This window comes from Artemia franciscana, chromosome 9 (assembly GCF_032884065.1).
Source record: "Artemia franciscana chromosome 9, ASM3288406v1, whole genome shotgun sequence".
NCBI lineage: Eukaryota > Metazoa > Arthropoda > Branchiopoda > Anostraca > Artemiidae > Artemia > Artemia franciscana.
Window position 1 is genome coordinate 32,268,388 of NC_088871.1, and position 27,796 is coordinate 32,296,183.

Sequence of the window (27,796 nt, forward strand, 5' to 3'; positions counted from 1 at the left end):
AAAATTTCAAGGGTAGTTTTCGCTTGAGAAAAACAGAACGTCAATCGAAAGGGATTTTTCAGCATATGGGGGGGTTAATTCCCCCCACCCCTCCTGTTGGAGCTCCTGTATAGAACATGGTAAAGAAAAAAAATAATTATTAGTTACAAAGATAAAGAGTATTACAATTTCAGTGATTTCCATTCAATAGTCTAGGGATTTATGTGCCAGTTTAGTGATTTATTTTCAAAGAATCTAGTGATTTTTATTTATGAACTCAACCCAGAACACTACACGCAAAAAATTTGAAAGATTAATCCTGAGTCGATTGAAAACTAATAAGCTATGGATGATCCTGATGTTTCCACTGGCCATTATGGAGAATTACCTCTAAATCAAAGTCAAGTGAAAATCCTAAGAAAATATTCAAATATAAAAGATTTAAATAAGATGGCAAAAGACACTCTTGTGTGGGTGCGAGGACGCTTGCATACTTGTAGAGGCAAAGGTATGCTCATTTATTTTAAATTTAATAATAATATACAAATAACCAACAAAAACGCTGTACGTAAGTATTAGAATATGGAGTATAAAAGGAGTTTAAGAATATAAAACATACAAAAAGCAAAATATATTAACTAGCCTAGGGCTCTAGAAAAAAAAATTTAACAAGAAGATTATAGACTACAGAGAAGGTCAATCAAGAGCAGTACTTGAGACCTTCCTGTGTAGCTTTTCAAACTTTGATATGTAGGCCTAATTAGAACTCGGTTTCAACACAATGGTCATTACCCTGACAATGCACTCCCCTGACAGACCTATATATAGCCCTAATAACATTTTTTTGCTCTTGTCTCCATTGTTAGATCTATTTCATTATGGAAATCTGCTATATAGAGTTGAAGATATCCAGTTTATCCTGATTGAATATTAGGTTAAAGAACACTGTTTTTAATGAGTTAAAAATATGAATTATATTGAAGGAAATACAATAATCCAATCAATATAAATATGGTATATATTACCAAATAAGGATTCTATTGCTATCTTTTATTGGGCATATATCCTAAGGCTGAGCTAGCCTAAATATAGGACCATTAGGGGTAGGTCAATTGTCATAAAATATATAAAAAAAGGAGCACAAAATTAGCAGTATGAAAATGCCCTATTTTTTTTAAAGCATGTCCCCTTCTGGAGAGCTGCTGCTCTTTGCCTTTATTAGAAACACAAGAAGAGCAAAATTCTTACTTTACAATATATAATATGTTTCTATTCTTCAGATTATCATATTTCCTTACATTGCTATCCATTTCTTAAATTATTTCAAATAATACATATATTCAGAGTTGTATTGCTTTACTTAGGCAAACTAAATTTCATTAAGTCAAGAATACAGAAACTCATTTTTTCCAAGAAGAATGGTATCATATCAATAATTCACCATATCATAGAATATATTTTTATGGCTATATCTGGTATCATCAGGGGTGGGGTACATTGCTAGATAAGCAACTATGATATTTTGAAAGAGCATAAATCAAGGAATCTAATGATAGGCCTACTATTTTTATTTCTTTAGCATGTTTCCTTCAGATTTAGCTGCTAGGTCTAAATACTTACCTTGATTTACTTACTTAAAGTTGTTCAGCACCATCTGGCAGTTGCTCTGCCTGTTCAATACCCTCTGTTTGCTTGATGGGTTTGTAGTTGGTTGATCTTTAAGTTATGTTTACCACTCAGCAAATGCATTGAATTTGTTGTTGTGTTTCTCCCAGGGCTTGTCAACTCTGTTTTTGAAGATACTGATGTTTGGTGCTTAGATGGCATGTTCAGACAGGTTGTTCCATGTGTTGACTGCTTGTGCTGATAAAAAGTTTGCATGGGCATGTTTTCTGGTGTCTGGCTTGTATACCTTTACTGAGTGGCCTCTGGTTTGGTTTATGGCTGCTTTCCTGAAGAACTTTTCAAAGGTTAGATTTTCTATTTTGGCTTTCATCTTGAACATCTGGATGGCATGTCTGTATGACAGGCTTGGCAGCTCAAGAATTTTTAGGCAGTCTTTGTGTGGCTTTCCTTTTAGGCCTGGCATCATTCTGGTTGCTCTACATTGGACCTTTTCCATGGCTGTGCAGTCCCTGATGTAGGATGGCCCCAGGCTATGTTTCTGTACTCAATGATCAGCCAGACTAGAATTTTGTATAGCTGGGTGAGCGTCTTCCTGGTGAAGTACTTGAAGGATCTGTGGATGAAGGACAGTACCCCATTAGTTTTGTTGGCTACTGCATTGGTTTGGAGGCAAAATTTGAGCTTGTCATCAATGATGATACCAAGGTCTTTTTCCTTATCTTTGACTGGAATAGTGTGTGTTTTGCCCAGTTTGTCTTGAATTGTTAGATGAAGGGGGCAGCTGTCTTTTGGTCTTCCAATCCACATTACTTTGCACTTCAAGATGTTTAGTTTGAGGCCAAGATTTGAAAGGTTTGAAGTGAAAATGTTGATGTCTCTTTGCAGGGCATCTTCATTGTCTTGGATGTTGAATGTACAGTAGATTTTTGTGGGGGCTGCTTAGCCCTGTGGTGGCAGAGTTCATGTAGAGTAGGAACAGTGTGGGCCTGAGGGTGCTGCCCTGGATGACATGCTTTCTACATGACTTTACTCAGAGAAAGTTTCATTGATTCTTGTTTGCTGGGATCTGCTTTTGAGGAAATCCTCTATCCAGGTGGTAATGGAGAGTGTCAGGTCAAAGATTTTAAGCTGGTTTAGTAATTCAGAGTGGGGGACTGAGTCAAAGGCCTTTTCTACATCAAAGAATACTGCAAGAATAGACTTTCCACTCTCAATGGCTTCTGTCTAGTCATTCAAGGCTTCAAGAAGTGCAGTCGTAGTTGAGCTGAACTTGAGTATTTTAGCAGGTTGTATGTTTAATAAACAACACCCTAGAAAGCAAGACTTAGAAGTATCTTCTTCTGCAATTTTATATGTAGCCTAGGGCTATATTTGGCCATATTAGGGGGGAGGGACATGTGTGCAATTTTTGTTGTAACAACCATGATATTGGAACTGGTGTTGTATTTATAAAGTAAGAAATTCAATTGTTTTAGTATATTCTCTCATTTCTATATTCCAATGGAAACATTCTGGGAGGGGGGGGGTGTACACTGCCAGAAAAGCAACCAAGATTTTTGGAAAGAGCATAAATTAACAAATCTAATGGTGCTACTTTCATCTGTCTAGCATGTTTCCTTCAGAATTGGCCACTAGACCTAAATATTCATGACCTCAGTATTTCAACAGGTCGAAAATTTAACAAACTACACTGCCAGGAAACAAGACTATAATGTCTTCTTGTGAAATTTTGTATATGGCTTAAGGCTATATTTAGCCATATTAGGGGGTAGAGAAAGGTGTAATTGTCATGGTAACAAGATACAGTACAAAATTATACAGTTATACAGTAAGAAACTTCACTGTTTTAGTGTCTTCTTTCATTTTTATGTACTCCAAGTGATATATCAGAAACCATCAGGGGGAGGGAGGTGTACAGTATCAGAAAAGTAACCATTATGTTTAGAAATAACATAAAATAAAGAATTTAATTATACTAATTTTATTTGTATGGCCTAGAGTGTGTCCTTTAGAAAGAAACCAACCTCAAATATGTATCACATGTTTCTTTTCTTAGTATAAATTATCTAGGAAACTAATTTGAATAGTGAATATGTAGTGGCTGACCACTTCTGAAGGAAACATGCTTACCATAGATAACTCAAAAAAGCTCTGGTGTCATGTCTTTCAAAATGTCGCAGTTGACATTCATTTGCTGACATCCTGCACAATACCAACTTGTTGCTGATCCTGAACTGAAAGTAGAAATTCTCAACCAAAAATTCTTCTCTGTTTTCATTCTCTGATTCCAGTACCCCCCCCTCTATCCCTAATACATAAAGTAAAACCTAAGACATAACTAATTTCAATTACTGTTCTACTGTGTCAAGAGCTCATCAATGGATACATACATACAATAACAAATACTGTTTTTTATTTTTTTTATTTGGGCCTCCTGGTGCACATTCTCACTGAATTTTACTCAGTATTGAATGCTTCAAAAAAGAGTTGCATCACTCTAGTATAGTGAAACTGATACCTGCCGTGAAAGAATTGGAGCAGTATAGTAGCAATGCTACTTGGTAGTTTTCATGGCCTAGTGAAATTTGTTGGTAGATTTGACAGCTTTTGGAATTCTGTTGAGATCTGCTACTGGCAGCTTTGGAACTTTTTCTATACCTGGCTGAAACCATTTTACTTTCAGGCAAACAATGTTTTATATTAATCCGTCAGCAAGCTTATTCAATCCAAGGAGTTTTGGCTGTTGGAGAAGGTGTTAGCAAGCAAATGGTCAAATTCACTACTGGGTAAGTTTTCTTTTTTTTAGTCACAAATTTGTGGCAATTAACAGTGAAGACTTTGGAACACTTAACACAAGTCATCTTTTCATGTGCAGAAGGTGTAGAAAAAGACAAGGAGGGAAAGCAAGAAAGGTTAAAGAAAAAATATAATGTAGTTATAAACAAACAATGATTTCCATCTTAATTATATTGGCATTTAGTGCAAAATACAATAAAAAATCAAAGCAAGAATATAAAAAGAATTGAGAGAGGCTTGCAAGTTTCCATATCATGGTTGAATCAAATGTGTGGTTCAAAATGTTTTGTCCTCTGTTTTGCACAAAGCTCAATGAAGATACGTTTCTTTGAATATGTGTGGTTCAAAATGTTTTGTCCTCTGTTTTGCACAAAGCTCAATGAAGATACGTTTCTTTGAATATGTCTGGTTCAAAATGTTTTGTCCTCTGTTTTGCACTAAGCTTCAATGTGTGTTTTGATGGATTTGCTTTGACCAAAAAGTACTTTACCTGTAAAATTTGTAGAACAGTAGCAAATGTAACCTATTATTGCTTGCTGTTAGTAATGTAAATAGTTTTCCGAATTTCCTTTAAAATTATAAACTAATTCATTGCCAAGTCTTATACTAGCCATAAATATCATACTCTGTAATTTTACATATACCATTTTATCAAAAGCACTATATTGTATTTAATCTAGTACTGGTAGTGGAGTATTGCGTTCAAAGTTTGAAGTATACCATACTTCTGTTGTTACTTTATGGGTGGAGTTGCTCATCAATGTTATATTTATTGTGAAAATAATGCATACCCAATTTCTTGCTTGACACTTATTTAACAATATAACTACAAAGAGTACCACTTGATTTTCTGGGAGAACAATATTGATTGGCAGCTTGGCAGTCACATGCATTCTGAAGCTGTGACATTAGTTTTGGCCTAATCTCCAAAAAAAAAAACAACAAAAGAACAAAAAAAAAAAAAAAACAGAGAAGTGCTGCTACATCATACTGTGGCTGTTTTTGGCTACTAATCTTCTATGTTCCAGCTTTCCCCTTACCTGCTTTAACTGTTTGTACATCTTGATAGCTACCATCCCCTTTTTAGATTCTTTCTATCTGATGAATGAACAGTTTTGAGAGAGTTTGACTATTTGTCCAAGATATGGACAAATAGTCACTTTCAGTTGAAGAGAAGTCAAATAAGTAAAAATATGTTCATAAGAACAATGCACAACAACAATTTAAAAGAAAAATTTCACATAGTGTCCTTTTAGTTTGCACAAGTTTTAGAAAGCAGCAACATGGGAGCTTCTGCTCTATATTTCAAGTTACTTTTTCAAACTCGTCTCTTGAAGCTTTCTCTTCCCAAGAATTTCAAACAAAACTTTTGAAAATTTTACCCCCCCCCCCTTCCTTTCTCTTACATATTAAGATACAATACCTATCTTCATATTTGACCTGACCTTTATCATAAGTAGTCTATCAAGTTACTTTTTAAGTTAAGTTTATAGAAGTAATTTAGTGCATTTTTTTCTGGAGTTTAGCTGTACAAAGACATTACCAGGTAAAAAAGAGAACACCAAAAATGGAAATAGCTCTTTATTGTTTTGCAGTTGCTCTTTTTGCACAGTTTTGGTTACTGTTGAGTTTAGTTGCTCCTTACGTACAGTTCATTTCCATAAACTGACCATTCTTTATATACAAATATTAGGTAGCAAAGTAAAAAATAAAGACCAGCAGTCTGTGAAACATAAGTATAAAAAAATAACTTAAAAAAAAACAATCTGGTACTAATAACTAAACTTTTACTTTTGGCTATAATATATAATTTTTTATGAATCATGCTTTCGGGGTCGCTTACATTTGAATCATCTGTTCCCTGACTTTAGTCTGTAGCTTAATTTTGCCTCATCAGAAGGGGCAGAGGGGGCGGTGTTGTAATTTTTACAGTAAGAAGATTATATGTAGGAAAAGTTCTGAATTGGAAATTCAGTTCTATCGTACTTTTTTTCATTTATATTATGCCTATTTCAGAATAAGCCTTCCTACAGGGTAAAATTTCATTCATCTGCTTAACCCCTTTCCTAGATCATAGAAAGATCCTTAACTGCAGTTGAACCACTAAATCAAGCATGGATGCCCACCAAAAATATTACTGGGCGGCAAGGCACCATAATGGTGAGGGGAGGGGGAGGGGAATAAATTTGAAAATAAAAGGTTATATTAAAAATGAAATTCTCAGGAAAAAAAGGAAATTACTGAATTTTTTCATATCAAAAGAAGCAAAAGACAACACAATTTCAAACGGTGAGGATTCCTGGCAAAAAGGTTAATTTCTTTAATCTTTAGGCATTCGATTACTATGTATTTAACATTAATATATTACATCCAAAACCTCTAGTAAAATAAAATCAGACTCAAACTAAAATTACAGGCTAAACTGTATCTTTTCATGGCCTATTGTATTTGGCAGCATCTGCATTCTTATATGTTTCTCATTAATCAGTATTTAGGCTTGTCCACATTTTGATTGGGGTTTCGTGTTTTAGGGTCACAAGAGAATCGATTATTGATGTTCAAGGGTATGTCAGAGCAACTGAGCGAAAAATTGAAAGTTCTACCCAAACTGATGTTGAGCTCCACATTACTGATTTTTTTGTAGTGAATAAAGCTGAACCAAGACTGCCGTTACAAATAGATGATGCTGCCAGACCTGTAACAACTGTCGACGAAGTAAGTGATTTTGATTGCAATTATAGATTATCTCCCTTCCCCATCGTCTGTTATTCATCATGTTGCTCTTCTCTATTGAAGAGGAAATGTCTAAGCTATAATTTCATTGACATTAGATTAGTGCCCTTGATTAGTAAAAATCGCAAGGCATGCTTATTGGGAAGTGATTTTTAAGCTTGCTAGCTAAAAGGCCCAACCATCTCTGGTCTATGTTTATAAGCTCTGGCAATAATGAGAAAATTCTTAATTGCAGTCTTAGACGCAAAATTTGGTAATGAATTGGCTACAATCAATTATATAGATGGTGCCTGCATACAGGTGACAAGTCTGAAATTTCTTATTGTAGTCCTAGATGCAATATCTAGTCTTGACTACTTTTTTCTTGTCTCCATATTTACCATGCTTCACGTTAAATTGATAAAATTGCTTCTCATTGTATCCAAACATATTTCAAATGCACTCCAAGCAACGTGGGTATCTTTGTCAACCATTATGCTGATGAAATTTGTAAAATATGCTCTTAAATATGATTATATGACGGTGTGGCCTGTCCCTCAGAATAACATTACTCGCAAGAGGATACTCGTTTCCCCATAATGAAAATCCTCCGAAACTCTCGTTCTTCCCCTCGACAATATATTGTTAAATCTAGCATTGGATCTATTAAACGCCTCTGGTCTAAATCTCCATGCTTTTTATTTTTTAATTCCCGGCTCTATCTGCTTTTCTCTCTCATTTTCGTACATGAACAGAGCAAATTCAAGCTACTAAACCGCTTTAAAAAATTGCAAGCTAACACTTACTTAGAGCTTGCTGGATCAGACCAATTTCAAGGAGCTCTGAATTAGGAATTCATTGTCACGTTTAGATGTCTGGAGGGAAAGGAGATATCTCAACGCCTCTAGATCGGTAGCTAGATTGTACATCTCTACTGCTGCAAGGCCAGGAATATAATGAGAGGGCTAAATAGTGTTAAATCGAAACCTTCAGACAGCAGAAGATGTAGGATCATTGAATTCTGTTTCAAATCAAGTCCGAAATCAATAGAACTTCCTGGGATGATAGTTCCTGGTATCAGCTGACTTTAAACCATCACCATTGTTAAAAGCTATTCAAGTGTTTTCTTAAAGAAGTACTATGAAACAATACTATCGGAGTTTTTTTCCTTTGGTGTGTTTGTTCTTGCGAATTTAGATTAATTAGCTTTTGCATTTTGAAATTAATTCGGCCTTTTTGTTGGATATTAGTAGTCCATTTTGTGAAGAGCTTTGAAAAACGGCTACTGGAACCAAGTCGATCCATAACATAGGGTAAGGGAGCCGCAAAAGAAGGGAGCAAAATTTTTTAAATGTTCGGAAGAAAATGGCACAGCAAAGTACAATTTTATAATGTTATTTTGGTACAAAGATACAAATATGTTCAATATATATTAATATCCATAATCCAATAGAGACCTTTTTAGTTTGGGTATTTGCTTATTCTGTTAGCCGCAAGAGGAGCTCAAGTCAACTATTCCATTTTAGCATTATGACAGATGAAGTTTCTTAGCTCCTCTTTATCTACGATGGGTGCTTCTAGAAATTTAAAACAGTAGGGAAAAATGTCAACTTATATAATCAATATATTGCTTACTTTGAATGTAATCTGATTATAAGCAACATCAATCTGGAGTAAAGATATCTAAATTTCATTAACCATCCGACAACCCAATCGAATACTCAAATCATGAGGAAAAGGCTCTTAGTATAATAAAAGACAAACACCCTTCTGTTATAGCAATTTTAGTTAGAAATTCTGTCCAAAGTTAAACAATTAAATCCAAAAGCAGTTCCTGTTGGACTTAATTGGACAGTATTTTTTTTTCTTTTGTGCTTTTTTTTTTAATCCAATCAATCATGAATTTATTATGGAAGTCCAGCATGTCAAGAACGATTGCCCACCATACCCAGCGTCGACCCATCGCAAACGCACACCTGCCAGTTCCTTCCATTTGTTTCAGTGTGAGTCGAGTTTTGTTGTTGAACAGTTGCGCGTCTTTGTTCTTTAATCTTTAAAAATACTTGCGGTCATCGAAAACCTCTTGAAGCGTGATGTGGTTGGTCACATCATTGGTTCTCTGACTGCGCAAAATATTCACTTTATCAACATTTCTGGGCAATTAAAACGTTTATTGTGGTAGTCACAGCAGAAATATATATATATATATATATATATATATATATATATATATATATATATATATATATATATATATATATACGAACAGTAGCGAAAAGTTTCTCCAAAAATAATACAGATTAAACCGCTCTGTAAAAGGATTTCCCCTTGTGCATCTCAACCATAGTCTCAGTTGCTTCTTGGCATTCAGTTAGATCGCACCGTATGTTATTTATCAGTGGGTGTACACAAAGGAGTGGTCATGAAGAGTGGTTTATTTTTATTATTATATACCGGAAAGCCCATCATACAAAGAAAGGAAAAGACGGAGCAATGAACGAAAGAAATATGGACTAAGCGCAAAGACAAGCACTTAAAAAGACCCACAACAAATGCATCTTAACTACTGGGCCAGTACCGACGACCTGGGATTGTTCAACTTCGTCAAACGGGAATTATAAGCACGAATTTGCTTTTCAACAACTATAATGAGGTCAGAAATGCTGAATTTTTTACTAGATAAGAGTTGCGGGTCCGAGGGGGAAACGTAAAAGATATTTTGCGAACCGGAAGAAAACTGAACTCGTTTTTGACTTGTCAGATTTTGTGAGCATTTTTCGAAACGGTGATATGTACGGATAATATGGTAGATCGACAGAGTTGAAAAGTTTCGAAAGAAGACGGTAGTTGAAGCGTAACTTATTCGTTACAAAAGAAGCATATGATAACCCAACTCTAAGTTCAATGTGATCAATTAACAATTGTCGTGTGTGCATTATTGACGAACCAATGGGAAGACCGAGGTAGGTGATATGATCTTCTGACTTAATATTACTACTTCCGAGAGGAATACCCCGGGTGACACTTGCTTCCAGTTGAAGAATGCAACTTCGGACTTTTCAGCATCGAACCGAAGACCTAGTTTTGCATACTCAGATTGTAGCGTTGCGAAAATCTCGCTAATGAGCTGGATAGTGCGGCTCAAATTCAGAATGTTGTCTGCGTAACATACGAGAGATAAATCAAGACGGACAAAGATGAAATATGTGGGAACAGCTGACTGGGCATCAAAAACTCCGTTATTGAAAAGTGAAGGGGAAGAAACAGCATCTTGGCAGGTACCTTTTTCGACGTTGACAAAAATATCAGGGGTTGGAGCGTAGACTTGAGAGCCGTCAGCTTTAGATATTAGAAGCCTGATGTGTTTCAAAAATCTTTAATGGAAAGTATAGGACTTTTCGCCACTGTTCGTATATATATCTATGCTGTGGTGGTAGTGTAATAAATGAGACCACAGTAAGGAAATCTTGCACAATATGTAATTTGAGAGAAAACCGATGTCCATGATGACTATTAGGGTAGGAAGATGACTCTTATAACGGCTGAATTGAAAACAAAAGTTGAAGGTGCAATTTGGGGAAACTGGTGATTCACTCAGGCATATTACATGAATCAATCCCACAATCTTTACAATCAGTCCTACATGAAGTTGTGACAAATCACCTAGACTTCAAAAATGTATGTTCTGTGGGTTGCTATGATTTTAATTGATGTTCACGAGTTGAAACGGATGGGAGTTGCTCTTTTTGTCTTTTTTTGTTGTTGTTCCCAATATAACTATAATGGTGACAAACTTGATGATCGCGTTGCAATTGTAAAGGAAATTTGGGTTTCTTTCAAGACTCTTAAAAATAAGTCTCAGCATGTGGTTTGGCATCACACAAAGTCACCCTTCAAACACAGAAAAGAAAAACCATGCTTTAAAAGAAGAGAAGTGATGTTTTCTTTTCTTTTTTCTTTTTTTATCCATCAAAAGGGTGTGAAAATCATTTATTTTATTCCAAGGTGAATCATAATAAACTCATTGCCTGTTTTGAAACTTTGACATACCATCCAACACTAGAAACATAGAATGTTTTTTTGTAAAAGTGTGACTTTGTGCATCAGCACAAACACCTTCTTTCAGTCTTGACTTGCCAATAAGTGAGCAATATTCGGGTTTAAAGTAGATAGAAAAGGATAGACGTCAAACAACCTGTGGCACAAACTTTAAAACAAAGGCAAAAAGGAGTTGAGTAGTATTTCGTTTTAAGGGTAAAAGTTTTCTCAAGTTCAAGCTCAAATTTCTAACTGACACAAATAAATAAATAAAAATAACACTTTCACGTTGGAAAAAAACTTATGAAGTATTACGGTCACGCGAAAGTCTATGTAACTAATTCCCTATTAAATCAAGTATTTAATTAAAACTTATAAATAAATCAAAATGAGTAAGTTGAATAAATAGCATGCAAACTCAGTTATAAGAAAAAGGAATAAAATAACTGAATTGAAAATAGTAGTAGATAATAGGAATATAAAATAAAAATAGCAAATTGAGTCTCAATCAATGCTCAACTCCCCGTCAAAAATAAAATCTTTGGTGGGAGTAAAGAATGAAATATCGGAGTCCGAAAATCAGTTGCATTTTACAATCTCAATACCTTTGACAGCTTTGGTAACTGCATTGAAAATAGAGTTAGGTACTCCATTCTTTTTAAATAAATTAATTTTTTTATTAGTTATATAGAGATGCTCAATATTGCCTAGACGACCTCTAATTTTATGACATTTTTATTATTATTATTCATCTTTTTAAATAAAAGGATGGTGCTGTTGTATTTGCTATATAATGTTTGCACCGTAATCGTATGCTCCTGACTGTGGCAAACTGACCTGTGTACTGATTTTTACAGTTATATTAGTAGCGTTTTCTTCTATTTTTCATCATGAACACGTGATGGTAACTTCAAACACGAAATAGACGACGCATTGTCAGCGAAAATTATTTTAGTCTCCATAATTCATAGTTACTGTATCATTCTAATTATATGTAACTCATAGGCCCTTTTATTTCAGGACAAGGAAGCTCTCTCGATAGTTGTTAATCAGGATACAAGACTGGATAACCGTGTGCTTGATTTAAGAACGCCAACAAACCAAGCCATTTTCAGATTGCAAGCTGGTATTTGCAAGCTATTTAGGGAAGCACTTGATGAAAGGGGCTTTGTTGAAATTCACACCCCGAAGATTATTTCAGCAGCTAGTGAAGGTGCACTGTTTTTCCGTGCTTCCTTTTCCATGTGACATATTTCCATTTCCGAGCATCAGTGTTATATATAGACCTGTCGGGTCAAACCTTTCTTTGTCTTAATGGAATTGTCGTAGTTTTAGCAAAACTAACAAAAGCTGTAGGCAGCTGTAGCACTTCGCATTTAAGATATAACAAAAATGTAATATAAAGAAAGCCATCAAATTTGTGGTCAGAGGGGTACCTTAAGGTTCTTTTTTTTAGAAAGGCTTTTAAGAAAGCAATGTATATCCCTTGTTGTTATGAAAACGATTGTTTGCTATTCCATTGGATCTATTCAAAGGAAGAAGATACACAAGTTACTGCTTATACAAATTCCGAAATTCTTTAGGAAAAGCACTTGGCTTACAGTGTTTGGATACAGAAAATTGATTGGCTGGTTGGAAATAAGAAATTTAGTGTTTCTTATTTAATCGTAATGTTTTCGGTATTAAAATTTCAACACCAGACTTTCAGCTAAAATATAATGATAAAATTTTATATATATACACTAACGTAGATATTATCATGATTAGATCCAACCCCGCTTGAGTTGAGCAATGTGATAGCATCCCCAATTTGTCTCAGACTTTGGGATAACCAAAAGAAACTAAGTGCACATATAACGCAACAGTTTTCTGCATGGTGTACTTCTCTTTGTTTGATGCTGCAATACATCTGACACTTGATGTAAAAAAAAAAATTTACTCTTGGCAAGGTAAATCTCGACGCGCTATGTATTGGCTTAGCTCCCTCAACCTTGTTTAAAGTCTAGCAGCCATTTATTTCTTTCTTTTTATTTGGTTACTATGAAACCCAATAAATTCTCTCACGAATATTAATTAATTGCGTGGCGGGCAAACGCTTCTTTTTTTAAAATCTTGGTTAGCAGTCTGTTGGATCAATCTATTTTCTAGTTCATTAAATAGGACAAATAAGAAGCAAAATGAAACTGTTTCAGCTCTGAAAGTTAACTTCTTAGTGTTCTTGGGATGTCAGACTCATGTGGAGCATTGAATTATCTTCTTGAGACCTGAGGCCAGAATTTCTGTATCTCTTTAAATTTCCAGGGAGTAATAGAACAGTCAACCTTGAAACCCCAAACCAAGAACTTTTTACATTTTTCTGGCATTTTAATTTTGCAAAAGCTAACTGAAGTTGCGAAATCATATAAAGCTCAGGCCCAGAAGTAGATTAAAAGAATCGCAGATGTGATCCAAAATATAAAAGCTGAAGGAAAGGCTGTTGTTTGGAATCCCGTAATTTGGATAGCTACCTAAAGGTGTTTCTGACTTTATTAGCCAAACTTGGCTACCAAACTTGATTAGGAGTTTTTATCCTAGTTGTGCCTTAGGTGTCCTCTGACACAATCGATCCCTGTGGAAGGGAAAAGTCAATCCCTAAATTCTTTTATCAGGATATTTACCGGAAGGGATTTTTGGATCTTTTTTTGCCATAGTAGGAAGTAAGAGCTGGTGTCTTAGCTTTGCTTTTACGGAATGAAAACTTGGCCTCTTTAGGTGATTGAATGGGTGGGAAACGTAAATTCTTGTCGTTGGGACATCTAACAGAAGTGTTTTTTTTTATCTCAACCAGACATGATAGATGTCAGCTAAACGTCTTATTCTAATTTTGTGCGGTGCTACGTATCGTATTTGTATACTTGGTCCCATTTTTTTTTTTTTTTTTTTTTTTTTTTTTTTTTTTTTTTTTTTTTTTTTTTACCTGAGTATCTATCCGAAAAGATTATTGGATATCAACGCAATAGGAAATAAATGTAAATGTTCAAGTCAAATGTTCAAATTATTTTCATCAGTTTACTACATGAGCCTATAAAATTTTGACTAAACTTAGTGGAAAGAATGAGCTAATGTCTTGGCAGGCAGAAGTCATTCAATAAAATTTATGTCGACAGCTGCAGTTACAGAGTGGTGGTGTCCGTGCTCCATTGGAGATCTTGTGTTAAAATGGCTACACTATTGTCATTCTCATCCAAAAGATTGGCTTATTGGGTTTAAACTAATTTTGCCTGGTATTAGCTGCTACAATTTTTGCTGGCCCCTCAGAGGGTTCGAATCTAATCAGTTAGGTAACGGCCATTGTGCTGCTTGGCAACTTTTAAACCTTGGGTCATCTTTGCTGCAACACTTCACGGGGCCTTGGCATTGGAGGTCGAGTTTTCAACCAAGTAGTAGTAAAAAAAAAAAAAAATGTGACTAGTCGACATTCAGCGGTATAAGCCCGAAATAAGGATATTTTGGACATACACTAAGCGACTGTGTGTTTGTTTGTCAGTCTTATGCAAGGTTTGATTGTGACAGGCTAAGTTAGATTATAAATCTCAGAAATGGGTTGGAAATTAGGTTAGAATCTCAGAAATGCTCAAGACTCATCATAGTGTATGGTGAATATCAACAAACACAAGTCTGATATATTTGTTAAATATCCTTATTTCGGACTTTCACAGGTGAATGTCGACATTCAGATTTCGGTCTTTCTCCGTAACATTTACATAATATTTGTAAAGTTCTGTGATGGGAAAGTGAACAATGGCCTGGTTTGTGGAGCTTGCCTCTCACTGGTCTAGTGAGATATATGTGGGATAATAAATGGTTGATCTTCAACACTTGACGATATGTAAAATATAGGTATATGCTTCAGTTTAATCTTACATCTATAACGTCTATGACTCTTAAGATAATGTACCAGTTACCGGTACCTTTACTTAAAATACAGATCTTTTGACTTGCTTTCCATGTAAATTCTACAAGTAAACAACAAGTTTTATTGCTTGCCTTGGTGGGTTTGCAAATTCATAACTTTTAAATAAACAATTCTGCCAGCTAATTTTAAATGACCCAAAGTAGATTAGTGAACCACTAACCAGTACCCAAACAAACTGCTGAAAACTGGGTATTTTACTAAAGGCCCATTCGTAAAGAAAATCTTATTAACATTTAAATTTTGCTAGTGCTAATTTTTGCCAATGAGAATTTTGAATATATTTTTCTTACCAAATCAGAAAGCATTTTGAAAAATCTGGTTGGCTCGAATGAGTGCTTGCTAAACCTTGGTATTAGTAAATTAGTGGTAGATGGCATGCCAATAAGATAGCGTGAGACACAGTAATGAGGTAGCAAATGCATTACCTCACAATAAGAAGAAAATGAACGTAGATGATTATTGCTAATAGGTTATTCTGACTTTTGAACCATTTATTTGTAGGCGGTGCAAACGTATTTGAGGTGTCTTATTTCAAACAGAAAGCTTATTTAGCGCAATCTCCTCAGTTCTACAAGCAGATGGCAATCGCTGCGGACTTCGATAAAGTTTACACAATTGGAGCTGTATTCAGAGCTGAAGATAGTAACACCCACAGGTTTGTTGAAATTGCAAATTATTCCTGATCTAGACGACAAATTCCATAAATGAGTGGTATTTCATGGTATTGCTACTCCTCAGTTCAGGGTCAGGTGCTTATTGTTATGAAACTTGACTGAAAATATACGTATGCTGCATGGGTGGGGGCGTTATTTCTTATCTGGTGTCTGAAACCTTAGACTGCATTTTTATACGGATTTTCCCATAAGATCCTTGATTTATCAAGGATTTATTTTTTTTGCATTTAAGTTACGTATAAATTGCTTTTGTTTGCTCTTTTGATAAATAAGCTAGGCTAATTTATAATTCATAAATTGGTGTCGCTTCTAAAAAAATAAACCCTAAAGCAAAAGTGCGGCCAAAGACCTTACCTTTGATCTTAGATCCACGCTGTGCCTTAAAATACAGGGCATAGAAAAAATTAAGATAACAGGGCATTGACAAAGAAGAGTCAAGTGTCTCTCAAATATGCGTTTGCGATGAAGTCCCCCCACCCCTGTGGACGAGATGAACGTGTTTGTGTTTGTTAGGGCTCTCTGGTATACTCACTGTTGTGTGTTTTTTTTTTATCTTCGTCTTTATCGCATAAAGGGCTTAATTATTTTCACGACTTTTTCCCGGATTTCATTTGAAGATTTCCAAAGTGTATCTCTATGACCGTAGTCGACCGCTTTTCGAAGTATTAGAACCAGGTGTAGAAAAAGGGTACTTGCATGATATGCCCCCTGCCTAATATTCGTCTAATATGTTTTTCTGACGCTCAATCCTAATGAAATATACCAAAGTAAGATAAAAATATAATACTTTAGAAACAAATTTGGGCTATATATTTGCACATTAGGGGGGGGGGGGGGGTAATTCCAAACAGTTTTGCATCCCTAATGTGTTAGGTACAATTACTCTGCATATTATCTACTAAGAATTGCTTTCTAACTTTACACTGTTCAAATACTTTACCCCCACCCCACCCTTAGTGTGTAAATATATAGCCCAAGTTATATATTTTCCATCTATTTTGTCACTTTTCTTTGTCTTGTCTTACGCTAAGCTGAAAGAAACTAACCAAAAAAAAACGGTTCTATAATGTGTCATAGGATGAACAACTTGAGCGGTATGGCGTTTATCATGCAAGTACTGGAAAAAGTCATCAAATCTGCCAACAAATTTCACTAGGCCATGAAAACTGCCAAGTAGCATTGCTACTATGCTACCCGACTTTTTCTACGGCGGATAAGAACACCAGGTACATTTTCTGGTCCCATTCGCTTGTCCCTTCTACTATCATTTGTAAGGCAGAAATGAGATCTGCACAAGACGGACTTAGACGACTGTTGGCTGGATGTGACTTTGGATGGCAAGTGACATGAGTTTTCTAGAAGAAGAAAAAAAACCTTTTGGAACTTCCTTAAGAGTCTACATCCTGTTGAGCTGCGTAATCCAGGACTTGATACCAGCTGTAATTGGAAATTTCAGTGTTTCAGCAGAATTAGTATTTCAGCTAAATATAAGGTTTCATTCGGCCTTATTCCTGAAAAAAGCAGGGTTACGCTCAGTTAATCGAGTAATCGCATAAATGTGAGAAATTGAGAGTTTTTAATTAAATTATTGTCAAATTATAATCGATTTTATCTGATAAAAATAATCGTAACTGCCTGCTAGTTTAATGGGTTGCTTTTAACTTGTCAAATTTTAGCATTTGGGATTGTCGTTACTCTTGACAGGGTTTGCTCTAAGTTTGTTACCACGATCTGTTTTAAAGAAGCCATGATTTTTGTTTGAAATGACTTAACACAGTAATAAAAGATGAAACACCTCAAGTGGGTGTGCAATAGATAGCTTCCTCTTGAAAACTATTTCCTTTTTTGTCTTTTCTCTGTAGGTCGATCTTGCGCTTAGGATCATAGAATATGCGCTTTCTTTCTAAAAAGAAACAGGTAATTTCGAACAAATCAAGTTGAAAGGACCTTGGTAGGAATATTATTGCACTAAACTCTTTTTAAAGGGCACTGAAAACGAGCTGGCTGATCGATAGTTTTGCTGATTTTGGTAGAAGGAAGGCATATTACCCAGTAGACTAGTATGCATTTTTTTTTTATTATTTGTACTTGAAATTTTTTACATATTTTATGTACTTACATTATTTTAGGATTTTAGGATTTTGTTGTTGTTTTTCTTGGAAGGAATGAAATATTCAAAAATTTTATCAATCAAACATTTGGATTAGTATAGAATAAATCACTTACTTTAGATACGGAAACAGAGAAGGCTGAGAATCTGAAGAAGAATTTCGGCCCTAATTTCGGGCTTCCTCATGAGCTTATTTTGATAATTTATTCGAGTTTCAAAAGGAATCTAAGTAATTGGTCATTTCATCATAGCAAGGACGGTAAATTCGAAGGAAAAATACCAATAGTTAACACAGAAATATGAATCCTTTTTTTCAATTGCTTGATATCTTACAATCAAAAAGGAATACATCTGCTGTCTTCATTTCGTTTTTAATTTATTTTTTTCTTCATCAAATGAAGCACCTGCGGTGTCAATTGGGAATAATTTTATTCCCCCCCCCCCTCCCTCAGATTTTGAAATATAGTTTTTTGTTGGGGAGGGGTTTCATTGAACAAAAAAGAAAAAATGAAACATGCACCCTCCCCCTTAAATTAAAAAAATACATTTTACCTCTCCCCCACCCACATTGATTAGATTTAGCTGAAACGATACTGCTGGGATCCTCTCATTTTTTCTTTGGCAGGTAGACGAATAAAGTTGGTGTACAAAGCTGTAACAGTTTTTTTGGTGTTTTCAGGCATCTGACGGAATTTGTGGGTCTTGATCTAGAAATGGCATTTAAACATCATTACCATGAAGTTCTTGATGAAATTGGAGCTCTCTTCATTGGAATTTTCAGAGGATTGCAAGATCTGTAAGTATTTTGTTTTTAGTCGATCAGTAAGAGTAAATGAGCGCTTCACTTTTTACAACGGGTTTAGGCATTTACCCCCCCCCCCCGCGGGAAATACCCTCGAAAATACTCCTATTCCTCCTGCGAAAAACTCCCCTCTGATAATTCCCTCAATGGAAAATTATCCCACCCGTAAAATTGAGCAGCCAGAGAAAAAGCACAAAATAAGCACCTCAAAATGTCGTTGAGATGTCCTGAGGGGTAACAAAAGGACCACATAATTAAAAATAGTTTTGTGTGTGAGAGAATTTTCCAGGGGGAAATTTTAGGCAAGGGTGGGGGTATTTTTCCCGAGGAAAGTGCCGGCTCCATTTTACTACTAGTCAAATCAATTGGGAAATTGAATAGGAGCAAATCGTTTGCTGTTCGGTATGGGCGTAATAGAATTTAAGACTATAAGTGCCACTAACAGTGCAGTGTTACCCAACAATTTGAAATTTTCAAAAGAAGCTAAAATAGAGTTTATTTTGTCCATCAAGTTAAAGGTCTTAGTTCATAAAATTCTACCGGAAGTTTTCGAAGATTAGGCATATCCTATCGTTTTCAAACTTTATTGTTGATAGTACAAAACTTAGGGTTAATTTTATCTTTATAATCTTCAAAATAGTCTTTAAAAATTTCCCATTTACATTTTTTGTGGTAAAAGCAATTTTTTTTCTTGAGTGGTGTAATGCAAAATGAGAAAAAAGGAATGATATCAATATGATAGTTAAAACTAATATCTGTACCTTGATTTTATATGTAGCCTTTTTTTCTGTGTAGTGGTAGGCATCGCTGGTTGCTTTTTCTTTTTTTTATACCTACATAGAGTTTCCTATCTTATCGGCTTCTTGTAATTTTTGCTTCTAAACTACTTTGTTTGTGAGTATTTTAATCATCACTGCACTACAATACTACAAGAACATTCTTCCCCTCTGACCCTATTTAGGGAGAAATAGGCGGAGAAGATTGAGCTGATTATCTTTAACCTTAACTGAAGCAATTGCTCTCAATTATGTAGTAGAAAATGCATACGGAACAGATAGTATGCTAAGCACTAAGGAAGACCATCCATAGTTAAACCTGCACAAAGGAGAGAGGAAGATTGTCCTTTAGATTGTCCAAAAAATTCCTAAAAGTTGTCTATTTTCTTATCTTTTCCCCTCTCCCCATCATTCAATGGCTGGACAATTATACACCTATGATACTTTCTTCTTCTTTTTTCTATAACAGGATGAGAAAATTGACGTAATAAATATGAATCTATGAAGAGTAACTGCAGTACTTTGTATATTGTCAACATTGTTGAAATCGTTCAGTGCGATTCAATTCATGCCTAGGTGATGCTGAAGACGAAGAAAACTCCCTGTACTGAGTAGAATAAGGCCTCATTAATCTAAAAAAAACTTCTACAAAGATACGTCAAAATATGTTATCACGCTCAATAAGCCTTCGATTTCTAGCTTCGACCTCCAAAATGAAAAGTGCTGAATATTAGCAAAAAACGTCGTAACTTATCTATTTATTTATTGTTTCAGGTACAAGGATGAAATCGCGTCCATCTATTGTCAATTTCCAGCCGAGCCATTTGAGTTTTGTGATCCCCCTCTAAGACTAGAATATAGAGAAGCGGTGGAAATTTTGAGGGATGCTGGCGAAGAGATGAATGATGAGGACGATTTATCGACTCCTCAAGAGAAACTTCTAGGCAGGCTTATCAAATCCAAGGTAAGTCGTTTTAAAGACAGAATAGGAAGAACAGACGTCCTTATCCAACAGATTTTTATATTTTGCATTATAGTCTGATTGATTTCACTTCGGTAGTAAGAATTTCCTCTTTATCAGTCTCTCCCTCTTCCCGTGTTTTAACTCTGTTCACAAGCTATTTTCTAAGATGTTACATTGTTTTGTACATATTCTAGTACATTCAGTTGATTTTTGATTAAAGGGTGAAATTTTAGTTGTATTTAGGTTAGGAGACGGCCATTGTTGTGACTTTGGGGATGGTTGTCAAACCAAGTATAATTGCAGTCACTTGAAATTAACGTCACTGGTAAATTTTCATCCAGCCAGTCGGATCTCCGATAGTTTATCACTACTCGAATTTATTATTCGATAAAAGATATACTGTTATTGTCTCGCTTCAAGGCTCTTTGTCAGAGCTCTGAGGTTATTATTACCAGAGTAATGACTAATGAGAACTTAAATATTAGGATGCATTTTTGTTTTTCGCGAAATGTAAACAACAGTTGTATCAAAATTACAGTTAAATATAAAATATGGATGTCAGTATATTAATAAAGGGTACATAAATTAATAACTGTATGTTATTCCACATTATTTCTACGCCTACTCCCCTGCTCCTTATGGTGTCATTTATTCGAAGGAAATTTTTATATTGATATTAAAATTACCAATTATCAAAATCTTATTATTGTTGTTTTTTCATCAGCTTTCAATAAATGATCGTCGATATTTTTGTATGTTGGGGAGGGGGTGTATGCCCTTCATTCTACACTGGGGCAGATAAAGCTATATGGCAATTTTATTTTTGTCTATAAATTTTGAATTTTCAAAATGCTTTGTTTGTGCAATTTACAACAGTATATCCTTCTTGAATTCTACCTGACTGTAGGTCAAACCATCTTTATTCAATTGCATTGAGAAAAAATGTCGAACGGAGTATAGAATGCTAATTTGCTGCTTTTGTTTCTAGTTTAGAAGGAGAGTGATTGGAGAAGATTGCCAAAACTTTGCAATGGCAATAAAATTGACGAGCTTTACCAAAAAATAAAATCTTTAGCTTGCATGTTGCTCAACTTCATTAAAAGTAAACAATTCTTTGAAGTTTCATTCGTCACTAATTTGATACCCACTGAAGTATTGAACAGAACATTTCTGTCTAGAATAGGAAAGAAACTTTCTTATTAAGCATTCAGACGAGCATATTGGAATGTTAAAACGTTGCTTTACTTGGACAGGCGATCAAAAAAAGACAATAGAAACCTGTGAATTCTATTAAAAATCAAGAATTCGGACTGCTATCAATGTGATTCGTATTGCAATAATTTGGTGTAACGGTATCAAATTGCAGCACATTAATCGAGAATTCAATCGTGTAAAATCATGTTTTAGTTATATCGTCCTATGTTTAAAAAATGACGTTAAACGCTTAACATGACTTTAAACGATTTACTGGAAAAAGGGATTCCATGGCGTTTTGGGGGGGGGAAATTGTTTTCATGGAACACAAGTTGTTAAAAAAATGTCTTTTTTAATATTTGAACGTATTACTTATCTTTTTTTTTCCCTTTTTTTCTAGTACGGAACAGATTTCTATATTTTGGACAAATTTCCATTGGCAGTGAGGCCTTTCTATACTATGCCAGATCCCAGCAATCAGGTAATTGCAGTTTATTGCTTTCATTCGCCCCCTTTTTTTTTCTTCTATTTTTAGAAAATACGTTGCAGCTTGTACAGAGTTATCAAAAATAGGAATTGGCTTATAAACTGGTATTACAAGAAAAATTCTTCATTGTTAGGCACGAGTACGTATGGTTTTTTTTTTAAATATTCAGAAAGGGTTCAAATCTTCGGACCCTTTAAATTCTGGTATCCGACATGTATGCAGGCCTTTCGACGAAATTTTCTCATTTTTGTGCTTTTGCCCATATTTTTCTATGATTCTCGTGCTTTTAAGATTCTATTGATCCTGTTGAATTTCTACCTTTGATTCGAAAGAAATCAATAGTCTGTAGTGCTTAGCCATAAGAGATTTGGAGATATACCTTCAGAAAGTTCTGGGCAAGTGCTCAAAACTCACGCAATAAAATAAACTTAGGCAAGAGAAAGCATGTTCAGTTTACTAATATAAACGCTAAGAGAATTGATGACGATGGAACTTTCAAACAGATTGATGTTGTAAACCTGTGTTCTCCCTAACGAGGGGTAGTGTTTTGGTGTAGCAGATTCTTGGGCTGCGAATGAGTGGTGTAACTATGCAAGCTCAGCTGTCATGAATCTGTGGAGCTTACGGTTAAACAAATTCCGACGTAGTATCCGGATTTCAAATGCCATTTGAGTTAGAAAACACCTGGCTCGGCTGCAAGCAATCAGACAAACAAGTTGACTCGGTCAAGATAATTGTTGTGCGTGTAAATGGGCCTAATTATGGAAATTGAGGTTTAGGCAGATAACTTCGAAGACCACACTGCCTTTCCATGACGTAAATATAATAGTTCAAAATAGGGGTGAAGTGGAAACTTACAGACCCATATATATTTTAAATATTAGGAAAAATTGGGAATCCCATTTTTAATGAAAAAAACATCTAGATGGAGTTTTGTAGTTTTGGTAGTAGTGGTGCGGAATTAAAGAAAAGAGGTGTGGGCGAAAATTGGGAAAACAATAGGATAAAAGTACGGCACCAATATGCTTAGCAAGGTGTAACTTTCCTTGGAAGATGTAGTTGGAAATCGGCGTGTTGATAATTTTTGAATTAACAGACCAAAAGCATTGTCAAATTTGATTCATTAATTTTAATTATTTATCTTCTTGATTTAGCATCGCAACATTCACGAAATTGTGATTGTGTTCTAAAAACTTCATAATTTAAAACAATCAACGAAAAATCTTTTTCTTTTTTTTATGTTCTTGGTACCTATTGAGAGTGGAAGAATTATCTCGTGTCATTGATAGATCCTAGATATAGAGCTTCTAGTGAGATTCAGGGTAGGACGAGCAAAGCATGGCCCGTCTTCGGCCAGCTCCGCTAACCACTATGGACTAAAGGGGAAATCAATCTCGGGATCTACTCAGTAATAGTGCATTCAATTTTGTTATATGGTTCTGAGTTGGGATAAACAGCCCGTGTCTCGTCTTTAGTGAGTCCTAGGAATTTTAACTCTTTTGAACTGTTCAAGGCGCTAAATATATATATTTATTACAGGAACGTTCACGGGTGATGATTATTTTTTTTTTATTCTAATTGATAAAAAAAAAGTTTTTTTCAAAATCTAGGTAGGAGAGCAAAAAAAAGTAGGTACCAATTGAGCCCCCCCCCCCCTACTAATTGGAGTCCGTAATCCCTTGAGGACTTTTGTTTAACATGACAGTTTGCAACCCGTCTGCTGTTTTTATGATCAGTTCATGACCAGTTTCATCTTATCGCTTGCAAGTGCGATTTAAGGCAAAATAGATTAACAAAATTGCTCGGTATCCAAAACCTGAGTAAAAAAAAAATGAAAGGAAAAAATTCAGAATCCTGTCGTATGGGAGAAACTAACATATACGGAGCTGCGGTAAGACAGCATTGAATCAAACAGTTAATATATAATGAATATGATCTATCATAAACAGTACGCTAGCACACTATATGGCGTTGATATAAATTATTGGAGGCAATAAGCATTGTTTGAATATTTAAAATATTATATTTGAATAAATTTAAATTGAGAACTTTCTAGTAAAGCTATTAATAGATAGATCAATTTGATTGGAAAAAAATACAGTAGGAAGAATTGCAAGAATAATCTCTTTTCTATGTCCTTACTTTTGGCCTTAGTTCCTCCTGTGCCTCCAGAGGCGCTTAAAGTATCCATCGAGTGACACTAGTCTGACCTCAGGTGAGATGATACCAACACGCCATCTTACTCGGATTCCACATATGCCTGGAGATTTCGGTGGTCGGTGATGTAGCTACGTTTGAGGTTGTTGATCTGTCTGCCACTTTGTCTAAATTCAACTGGCTCCCGTTGTAAGTTTTTCCCGTTGTAAGTCCCGTTGTAACAGTTTTAAGAAGCCGAGTTTCGGGCATCCGAATGGCATCACCTATATAATTCCATTTGTGGTATTTGATCACGTCTGTTATTAATGGTTGTGACGTAAGTTCGCTGTTAGTCGTGTTCGTAACTCGCTGTGTCTAGTCAAGTTTTTTTCTTTTATGGAAATGAAGGTTTGAGGTTTTCAGTGAAAGTTTTGAACCTGATTTAGTAGCCGATACGAATTGAATAAAAACAAAAATAAGTCAGTTCAAGCTGCAAAAAAAGTAATTAATGAGTCAATCTTAGGTTATGTCTACGACAAAACTCTCAACTAATCTCGTCCTTCTTGGTAGTCGTGCCCAACTTTCAGGAAAATATCAATAAATCATTACTCTACCACATGTTGGCGGCAAACCTTTTGAGCGAATTTTTGGGTAGTTGGTTGTGGCGATAGTAAATCATAAATTGCATTGGTGAAAATCAACAGAAAAGATATCTTGACTGGATTAGAAATGCTTAAATATTTCTAATTTAGGAATATCACATTGTATTTCCCGGGTTCATGTACAACGAGCTTAAAGATATAAGAAGGCGACGTATTAAAATAATCAACCAGTGTTCTTTCTTTTCTTATATTTGCTTTTTCAGAAATGGTCCAATTCCTATGATATTTTCATGAGAGGAGAGGAGATAATGTCTGGAGCTCAAAGAATACATGATTCACCAATGCTTATAGAAAGAGCCAGACATCATTCTGTTGGTATGACATCTTTCTTCTTCTTCTTTTTTTTTTTTAATAGAAGTAATGACTTAATGGAAATATTCTCCTCGACTCATTATCGTTTAATGCAACTTTAATTTAATTAGACTAATGGATATTGGAGGCAGAGGCATAGTAAATATTAACTATGTTGACTGGAACAAGATAGTCGTATTATGATAATTTTTCAGCATGTTGGATGTTCTACGTTTCCTAGTTTAGATTTAAATTTATTTATATATTCAGTTGACCCTTTGAATTGTCAGCCCTTCCATTTCAAGTTTCAAAACGAACGGCTTCTAAGACGTTTACTCATTAAAGATTTTGTTTCCACGTTATCAGGTACGGATACAAAATGAAACGGTGAGCACACTGATATCATTTTTCATAGGCCCTATTTCAAAGATTTTTTCTTGGTTCGAGAAGAACCTACGTAATATTAACGCTCGTCCAAAGTTGAAGCAAATTGTACCAAGGTTCAATTTAGACTTGCTAAAAGCTTGAAATACTTGCTAAAAGTCTTAAAAAGTCTATCACTATCTTAGCTCTATGACTATCTATCTTGGTTCTACTGCCCTAGGAATGACGCATGGATGGATAATAGATAGACGCATCTATTAACAAATCAACTACACGTCATTTTTATACAATCCTAGTAAGGGGGGATTAATGCCAGATTTGCTTCTCACTCAATTGGACTACCTGTCTTGGCTTTTTCTACAATTAGCCATGACCTGATGACCACAACTATTCCATTTTAATCCATGCTTGCTAAGAGACTAAAGTTGTAGGTATGTTACTGTGAATGTCCGAAATCTTGTTAACGTCGACATTAACCGGTGAATGTCCGAAATTTCCCTTTTTCTTTTCTTGGATTTAATTAGCTTTGCGAATCAGCTTTTTCAGTCTTATGCAACCTTCGATGGTAGAAGTTGGGTTATATTAAATTAGGCTATAAATCTCTGAAATGGGTTAAAAACCTAATCTAACCTGTCATCATCAAACCTTGCATAAAACTGAAAAAGTTTACTGGCAATGCTTGACTAAATCCAAGGAAAAAAGGCATTTCGAATATTCGCCAATGTCGGACATTCACGGTAACAGGTATACTTGCAGAATAAATGAAGATGGTATTACAACTACTAACAACTCTCTGAAGCACTAAAACGCCTGAGGCCAACACAGCTACGAACGCTCCCTCTCCGTCCTAATCTATTCAAAGCATCCCTATTTATACCCTCTCAAGAAGTTCCTATTTCCCTTAAATCATTCCTTACGACATCCTTCTCCCTCATTCGGGAACGACCTGCTTTTTGTTTGGCTCTAGAATACAAACTTTGCTCATTACTTTGTTGCCTCATACAAATATTGTTGGTCTAGTTTTCTTTGTCTCAGTATTTGCCAAAGTATTCTTTGTCTCAATATAATGTTAAATTAGTCTGTTCTGAGGCCAATTACTAAGTGATCTGGTTTTGTTTTGTTTTAATAAAGTTTTTGGTCTTTGTTTTTATGTAATATCTGCATGATGTGAACTAAACAGTCGGTCGGGTGCTTTAAGACTAAAACCTAGAAAAATATGAGGAGGCGGACTTATTCAGATTGGCATTGGAACAATTGCATTATGCCCATATTATAGAATTTACCAAGAAATATAATTTCTTCTCCTCTTTTTCTCACTCATTCGAGTTCGATTCTAATATTGATTAATCAGTGAATAAAAATACGTATGTTTCTTGATTGAAAGAGTATTGGTCATAGCAAAGAAAACATATCTTCAGGGCCCATAACATATGATCGTACTAGACTGATCTGAAGAAAAGCACAGAATGAATTGTGAAACGAATTTATTCTCGTTTCAGACTTGGAAAAGGTGAAGGGTTACATTGATGCTTTTCGATATGGCTGCCCCCCTCATGCTGGCGGAGGAATTGGCTTAGAAAGAGTGGCTATGCTCTTCCTTGGATTGGACAACATCAGAAAGACGTCAATGTTTCCTCGTGATCCTAAAAGGCTCACTCCTTAAATATGTTGCTTGTTTGTTGGGATGCCATTTTATGCAAGTCATTTACACTGAATAAAAAATGTGAACCAGATCTTATATTTGTTTCTATAATTACAGATAAGGACTCGATGGTATCGCTATACTTCCCTCTGAAGTGCAAAAATATGGCTCAACAAACCCCAAAATTTCCCAACGAGTTTTAGTGAACTCATCTTTTGATTACTGCACCAGTATAGATTTTGAACTAAATTTATTTTAGTTTAATATTTAGAAATTGTCAAGGATTATGACGTTTTCTGCTATGGCTGCCCTCCTCATGCTGATGAAGGAATTGCCTTAGAAAGAATCTTTCTTTTGGGGAAGAATAATCCCCATTTTCGTAGAACATTACGAAATATGCCTATTCTGACAAACGAAATTAGTAAATGCAAAACGCCTTATACACGTTCTTTTGCCTCTGTTAATAGACAGATTCTACATTCTACTTGTTGAGGGTTGAGCAGAGTTAAGTTCACGTGGTTGAGACATATTGACATATGTTCTACCAAGGAATGAGGTCAACTAACTT

General features: G+C 35.2%; 1 protein-coding gene across 1 annotated transcript; it reads left to right on the top strand.

Moving 5' to 3' along the window:
- The first annotated feature begins 258 nt into the window (after nt 1-258).
- On the top strand, nt 259-27,319 carry LOC136031281 (aspartate--tRNA ligase, cytoplasmic-like). Its single transcript, XM_065710724.1, has 10 exons — nt 259-487; nt 4,289-4,391; nt 6,933-7,116; nt 12,172-12,364; nt 15,608-15,761; nt 18,570-18,686; nt 20,243-20,432; nt 22,027-22,107; nt 25,115-25,226; nt 27,086-27,319. The coding sequence occupies exons 1-10, from the start codon at nt 325-327 to the stop codon at nt 27,247-27,249; spliced, it is 1,461 nt and encodes a 486-aa protein (XP_065566796.1). The 5' UTR covers nt 259-324; the 3' UTR covers nt 27,250-27,319.
- Nucleotides 27,320-27,796: the final 477 nt, after the last annotated feature.